Raw genomic sequence first — 8144 nt, 5'->3', positions numbered from 1 at the left:
TGGTTAAAAAACATTTAATATATAAACTGATTTTCCATAATTTAGCTTATGTATATAATGTACAGTGTTTGTTGTCATCAACTGTGTGCAAAACGTGTTTCGTGTGCGGAGAAGCGATCATAAACAGCAGAGAACAGATTCAAGGTGACGCAGGCAGATTTCTTGCTTCATGGGAGGGGGCGCTCATGATCCCAGACATTGGTCTTGTGACTCTGCGTCTACAGAGTAAGAGACCGCGAGCAAGCAATATAGTAAATAAGTGAAGTGCAAAAGATTCATTGTTTTCTCCTCTCTACCAACATTAATATGGATGACTACATTTCTACACTTAAATGGTTTTCTAAAGTGGATTTTCAATCGAAGCAGGAAATAATAAGTAAAGGAAGACCAAGACCGGAGCTGAAAGGTTTGCTTCAAACTATGAGACAGAAAGGTACCGTTCAGTTCAAACGGAAAGAAAAGACAGGCTTGGTGAATGTCCTAGAAACGACCTTTTCTGCTTTCCTTCCTTATTTTCTCAACTTGTGGCACTGTGTGGACTCAGATGAGATTTTGTGACTTATACCAAACCTGAGCAGTAGACAACTCATATTCAAAACCAGGTCGTATTAAAAACGTTTGGGATGTGGAGGATAGACTTGGCTTTGGATGAACTGATATTCTTGTGAGTTGTACTGTATTTTCCGCACTATAAGGCGCACTCAAAAACCTTCCATTTCCTCAAAAGCCGACAGTGCGCCTTGTAATCCGGTGCGCCTTATGTATGGATCAATATTGAGCCACAACAAGTCTAGCAACTACGGTAAGCAGCCGCCAACTTCATTTTCGCCATTAGGCCATTCATTGAAGGTGCGCCTTATAATCCGGTGCGCCTTATAGTGTGGAAAATACGGTACTTCAACGGGTTTTCCCTTTGCTGTGGAGCATAGCACTAAATTAATAACATCTACATTTCTAAATGTTATTAACTTTGCGGAATTATTCTACCGCGGCAGCGAGGCTATGGCATGTGAAAGTATAGTCTTTTTGACCATGGTGTCGTGTGATAACTATGCATGTATACATGTCATGGACATATGGAAACATGTCCAGGTAAGCTGATCAGAATAAAAATACATCATGTAAATACCCCAATCTGAATATTCTGATTGGATTCAGCTCCATCAGAATGAAATTGTTATCAGAATGAGAGGGTGGTTTAAGCTGATTGATAATCCGAACAGTGTGGATCATGTTATTCTGATTGTGGCAAACTGACCAAACTATGCATGTGTGTACCTTGTCAATATGATGCACCCATGCATTCAGTGGACAGACACTATGTAAGGGAAGAAAACCTCAATCAAGGAGTGCAGTAACGTTTCAAACATTGTTAGAACCTGGTGCTGGTCCATTCTGGGTGTTCAGAAGTCACAGAACAACTCTGTGCATCTCAGTCTCTCTATTCTGAATAAAGCCTGGTGCACGAAAAGCATGTCTTGATCAAATTAAATAATATGTTGTAATTTTGTTTTTTTCAATCCAATCAAGGAATTTTAAACACATCTATGGTCAACAGGAGGCTGAGAGACAGCCGAGCAAACAATACAGCTAAACTGAAGGCAACTATTAAAGCAACCTAAGCTTCCATTACTCCTCAGACCCATCTCTCCCATTCCATGCAGCATTGATTCCATAATTTATGCAAAAACATGAACTGACCAAATATCCACATGATTTACAGCAAATTAACAAACTTTCATAGCAGGCTGACATTTCTGAGTTAAAATGGCTTTCTGGAGGGACTAATCATCTTTTTTGAGAGACTGAATTTTGGGTTTTAATTAGTTACCCTTAATCCAAAATTGACAGAAATAAATGTTTCACATATATACTGAACTAAATTACAGAATTAAATGAGTTTTCTCTTCTTTTTACCATCAGGCTTAAATTCTAATTAACAGTCTCTTTTCTACCCTTCCTTGTAGCCTGCATGACATTCCAAACAGAATATAGTACTATTAACTGCACATCGATAAATTTTTTTCCCCTGCTACCATTAGCAGTTGGTCTCACTTGAAGCGGCTTCTTTCCTCTAGGTCAGCAGGGGGCTCTGTGGTGATGAGGTTGACTAGCTCTTGCATGCAGTGGTCCTGAGAGAGGAAGAGAAGCAACCGTCTGTTTTGGGCCTTGCACTCTTGCAGGACGTCATCTTCCTCCATCAGCTCTCTTAAGGTCACGTCTTCTTTGTCCAGCAACTGGTCGATGTGGGAGGTGGTATGTAGGTCAAACTTCCAAAACATGTTGGCCACTGGAGTGGGGACCCTAGGCCTGGAAAAAAAAAAAAAAACTACCTAACTAAAAAGCAGTGAACACCTTAATGCTTCATGGAAACAGTAATCAGGAACAATGATTAAAAGCATGATAAAAATATGAAACAAATGTAGAAGATAATTATGTGCATTTCAGTGCAACGCAATCATCATCATTTCTACAACTGCAACAGGCCAGAAGTGCCCTGTTAAGAGCTCACACACACCAGTGGATGAAATCTGGATCTCTTTAATCAGACCTCCCCCACAGGCAGGCAGGCATTTGAGTTTATGCAGACAACAGAGTGTGCGGTGAGGTGTTGCATTTATCAGCATGGGTCTTTTCTTAAAACACAGGCCTCTTTAGGAGATGACACACTGTGACGCTCACCATAACCTGCAAAAGACCAAAAAATATATTTTAGCACAGCATTCATAAGAGATTTTAAATCTGCAAACAAAAGAGACGCTAAGAGATTTAACCATTGCTAGCTCATGATGTGGTCTCTCTTTATTTATAATCTCAAAATTGGTAGAGTGGGATGTGAGGTTATTTGCTTTAGACCCATTATTTGAAAAGAAAAATAGGAAAAGATGCACCAATAAACAGACAGAGATCAAAAATTTTACATGAAATGTATCAAAACTAAGAACTTCCATAATTTTCAATCTATGGAAACTTCAATCAACTATTGCTGGGTTTCAGACACGCGACCCGGATGACGCGCGAAATTCAGATAAGATCCCAAAGTGGATTTCTCCGGTTCAAAACAACTCAACATTGATCACAACAAGTATGTTAATGCCCTAAATAGGCTGAAACAGACAAGGAATCTCGGAAAAATACATGTATATTTAGGATATGATCTGTATTATCGGTTAAAAAAAAAGACTTCTCTTATAATCTTGAGGATTTACCAGGCGTCGAGGTGATCCACATAACTATCTGGAGCTGCAGAGTTCATATTATACGACAAGCCAGAAGAGTTTACAAAAGCCTGGAGAATACAATCATTTAGTTTCATGTTGGGTCAAGCATTTAGGATCAAAAGAAGCATTAACTGATTGTCGACTTATTTATGCTGGGTGAGTAGTGAATTGTACTATTATAAGTAATTAGTCGATGACAACCAGGGGCGCGATATAGGGGGGGAAAGTGATGACAATTCTAGTGGCCCTGACCAACAGGGGGCCCCCACAATTTCTATATTTTTTGTTCATAGAAATAATAAAAAAAAAAATCAGGGCCCTGTCAATTACAAAATTAATCATATTGTATTTTAAAAGATTGCTTTTAGCCGTAAAAGTTTAATGTTCCCACTCCCAGACCAAAAAACACATCCATATTTGCCCTGAACATGATGATGAAAAGGTATTTAATGAAAATGATGAGCAACAAAAAAAAAAAAAACTTACAAAAAAAATCCACACGTAGCTAGAGCAGAAAACAAACATAATCCAAACAAAAAATAACTAGCTAACATAAGGAGATACGAGGTATGCGGAGAGGAACAGGAAGCAATGGAGAAGGGAGGAACCAGCAAGGAGTTAGATACTGGGAGGTTGAATGCTGAACTAAAGACCTGGGCTGATAAACCAACAGGTTGCAGGAAAGCAACCCAAAATGGTCACCGTCCTGTACATTTTAGGCCATACCTCCAAGGGTAGGGGAAGGTGTACTCAGAGAACTACTCTGGTTCCTGTAGAGCAGTCTTTCTCAAACTATGGTCCCTGGACCACTGGTGGTCTGCATGCGCCCTTACTGGTCCGCGAGTGCATATAAACAACCTTTTATTTGCCGTGACGTGAGCTCAAAGTGCGACGCTACAGTTAGCTTACCAAAGGATTGTGTTAAAAATAATGATGGAAAACTGGCTTAAACTTTTCTTTTGACTACAAAAGAAAAGTTGCAGATAACAGTTGACTACTTATAATGTCAGAGTAAGCTAAGTCATAGCGGCTGAGTGTTGATGTGTCGTTCACCATCAATTGGCTTCCTTTGAACGGTTAGCAGTAGGAATCACTCCATTTAGTCAGAACTGTTATTTGTTTTTTATGACATCCTTGATGCTCTGCTTTAAGGTCAACAGCTATTGTTTTTATTTAATTAAAAAATATTAAATTATAGAAATACAATAAAGTAATACAATGGATAGAAAAGGGTAAATCATTACTGTTTAAACTTTACCTTTAATAACATAAAGTTACCTAATTTTTAAAGTGAAATCAGTAATACTTTTATAAAAAATTTATATCAGTAATGATTTCTTGGTTAATGTCAAGTTGTCATAACAAAGACATTTTGAATAATGTCAACTTTGTATTAAAAGTGTCATAATTTACCGAATGACGCTTTATGACAACAGTCATAAATATTCATGAAGGCTTATTCGTGTTCATGACAGGTGCTATGTCATGTTTATGAAAGTGTCATGACAGTCTTATTCACCCCCCTTCAAATAAAGTGTTACCAATTATTTTTATATTTAATGGTGCAGAAAATGATTTTTCTTTCTGTAACACAAGTCTATTCTTTCTTTGTGCTTCTAAATCACAAATAGCCCTAAATGTTATTAATGTACATAACACTTGGCAGTAAAGAGCAACTTCTTTTTATATTCCCATGTGTTGACATCATTGGAAAGCTTAGACCCCACACTTTCAGAATCTGTAAATAAATCAAAATCCCCAAGTAGACATGTTCATGGCTTTGTCATGGCCAGTCACATTTACCAAACAGCACCACTCTTCTCATTAGGATGAACAAAGAAAACAACAATACATGAGTCAAGATACTAATATTTTAATTTCCGGGTTGCAAGATGTGTTATAGCAGGGGCAATTTAAGGTCAAGTGGTCCATGACTGTTTGCTAAATGGGTTAAGTGGTCCTCAGCCTGAAAAAACTTGAGAAACACTGCTGTAGAACAGCAACTTAATGTTAACATTCTAATGATTAAGACACAGCATTTAGAGTCCCACTTATCCATCAGGAAGTCTGACTGTTTGTTTTAATCTTCATTAAAATTATGTAGATATCCATCACTACAGGAATAACTGTTGAATCAATTCCATTCATCCATTCTGTGATCTCAACAAAGGTTCTAATTTGGATAACAGAAACAAACGGTATCCTAAATAAAGAATAAAAATATGAATGGCTTCATGACAAAAAAAAACTTCCACTCTTTCATATAGGTATTGTAGAAACTCATTCAAACACAAGTAGCACAACAAAGCAACTCAACTTGCTCAACTGTTGAAGTCTTGGATAAAATTTCACTTATTATCGGTACTAAACTTAATCCCTGCCCTAAATTGTGCATCTTAGGAATTTTCCCCACTCAAACTCGACTAAGTAAGGTTGACTAAAAGGCCATAATTTACTGTTTGGTGCAGGTCAAATATAGTATAGCCAGGTCCAGGAAATCTATAACCAAACCCCTGCTAAAAACTTGGATGTCTACATTATCAAGCTCTCTTGCCTTGGAAAAACTCATCTTTGTGATTAAAGGTAAATATTTTATGTTCAAAAAGATATGGGAAAAGTTTTTGCTATTCTTGGAAAATACAAGTACTCATAATGATGAATGTATTCTAGCTAATTTTGCTTTTATTTTTATCTTATAGTGGCTGTAAGTCTTATCTTCATGTTAATTCCAAATGTACTTACTTGCTTGAAAAATGTACAAAACTGAACCACTGATGTCTGGATGATTCAATCTCTTGGACTAAGTCTCAACATACATCCCTGAGATAAACTTAAAGTACTCTGTCTCACTGCAATCAACTTATGTTTGTCACCCTGAAGGTTTAAGTTGTTCATGTGTTTTCTTTTGGTTTTGCTTGGTGTTTTGTGCATTTGTGAGTTACTTGTCTGTGTCTCTTTTGAAATATATAAGACAATAAACAGATTTTTGGAAACTTGCTCAACTGTTTCTCTGAGCAAAAGGCTCAACTGTTAATCATGGAAGTAAAACCAAAGGAGGAAATCAAAGTGCTTCCTCCTTTTTCTTTGACTTTTGCTTCTCTATGAGGAGGATGGGTTTCTGCACACAGGGCAACAGCAGGGCTAGCAGCGTCCATCTGGCATACATTTACAGAATACACAAGAGCAATAAAAACCCACTGAGAACGCCCTATGGACTCTGTGGACTCTGCACAAAAGCAAACTTTACATCCAAAACAGAAGTCATCAGGGGCTGCTTCTATAATAACAATAATAAAGAGGACTGGTGGCACCTAAAAGGCCACCGGTCTTTTAAAATACGTATGTGAATATTTAGAGCCAAAGAAAACATTACTTGGCAAAGTAAAAAAGCATTAACATAAAGGGAAACTTCCATTTACATTTGAAAACTCTTAACTTTCAAACTTTCTTCCAAGAGTTTTGTCAGTTAGCATAATTAAGCTGAGGGTTTCCCCCAGCGTAATATAAGCCTGGCGGCCAGCCATACTTTAATGGCCTCGCCGCCAGGCTAAGCGTTGCTTGTTTACGTTTCGAGGAAAATAAATAGAAAAAAAAAATCGCTTTTTTTTTTTTTTAATGCCAGGCTGCAAGCGTCTCTGTTGCTCTGAGCATTTCACTAGCGGAGCAGATTTATTCCTAAATGATAGATTTATAATAGATAGGTTTATAGTTTATGCATTTAAACCCGACAGCGCGCGGACCAATCACACCGCTGGCGCCTCTGCGCTTTGCCTCGCGCGCTGCCGCTGCTTTACCTCAGCGCGATCGCGCGCGCCTCCTTTCACTCAAACTGGACACAGGCTGAGGTGTATGGATATTTACATCAACTTAATGTGAGGAATTATGATCCTTTGGAGAACTATAGGTAAGAGTTGAAGACCCGCCGCGTTAACTCTGGTTGCGCAGCCCAATGTGAACCGCAGGAATAACTTGTAGCGAATTCAGAGGCGCGTTGTGGAGGGAGCGGTGAGAATGATTTATCTTTGTGAACGAACAATTATATGCGGCGTTTACATCTCAACATGCTGCCCAGCTGTGGCTCTGTGTCTGTCTTCCCTGTAAAGTTTATGTCTGTGGTCCCGGTTGGCCGGAGAGTTAGTGGATAACGAGCAGCGCTAACCTGATCATGCAGGTTCAGCCCGGTGAGGAGCTTTAACGCTCTCCTCGGAGTCACGCATCACGCTGATTTTATGTCATTTTATTATTATTTTTTGTATTATTTTTCCGGTTACACGATGCATCAAACCATATCAAATGCGTTGTCTACTTAGAGTTAATGCGCGCGGCCGCACGGAGATCTGAGAAACTCGTCCCATAAACTCGACCAACCAGAATAGTTTCTGTGACGCTTAAAAACTCAACAGACAAGTATTGGAAGAGCTACTAAAGCCACATTAGCAGCATTGAATTAAATCTCCCGTTTGTTGCGCATCTCTGCGCAGTGCAGCAGATTTAACTCATCATGCAGGGCCGGTCCAAGGCTATATGAGGCCCTGTGCAGACTTTGTCTTAGGGGCCCCTCTAGCTGCTAAAATCATCAGCACCTCTAACAGCTTCTGTGTTAGAGTTAGTGAAATAAGGGAGAAGGGAGTAGTTTAATTGGCCAGCCTAAAAAGTAATAAGTTATCATCGCAATTTACTAAATTGGATTTGTAAATTCAAAGATTAAACTCACAGCATCAGATTGTTGCTATGGTAACAAAACAATACAACTATGAATATTGTTCTTTGAAGTTTTACAAAGTAAACTTGCCAGCTCCTTAAAATCTTGCATTTAAATGTTAAACAATTTAAAATCTTTTAATTTATGTATGCTGAAATTGAATCAAATTTAGCAGCATTGATCATCTCAACAGATACATGAAGTGTTACATTCATATATCT

The 8144-nt window shown here is 38.3% G+C and overlaps 1 protein-coding gene across 2 annotated transcripts in view; it reads right to left on the bottom strand.

The window, feature by feature from the left end:
- Positions 1 to 8144, bottom strand: part of LOC106937823 (serine/threonine-protein phosphatase 6 regulatory subunit 2-like) — a 54943-nt gene that overhangs the window by 38861 nt on the left and 7938 nt on the right. Inside the window, exons 2-3 of one of the 2 annotated variants that reach the window (XM_015019537.1) lie at positions 2519 to 2688; positions 2056 to 2310 (exon numbers count right to left, since the gene is read on the bottom strand). In XM_015019537.1, coding sequence (XP_014875023.1) covers positions 2056 to 2282 — 227 coding nt within the window. In that variant the 5' untranslated portion in view covers positions 2283 to 2310; positions 2519 to 2688. The remainder of the gene's footprint in view (positions 1 to 2055; positions 2311 to 2518; positions 2689 to 8144) is intronic. The other variant, XM_015019539.1, reaches the window with a different exon arrangement.

Source organism: Poecilia latipinna, unplaced genomic scaffold, assembly GCF_001443285.1.
Source record: "Poecilia latipinna isolate Pla-1442-1.1 unplaced genomic scaffold, P_latipinna-1.0 Scaffold2444, whole genome shotgun sequence".
Taxonomy (NCBI): domain Eukaryota; kingdom Metazoa; phylum Chordata; class Actinopteri; order Cyprinodontiformes; family Poeciliidae; genus Poecilia; species Poecilia latipinna.
This window is presented reverse-complemented; position numbering and strand designations above follow the sequence as displayed.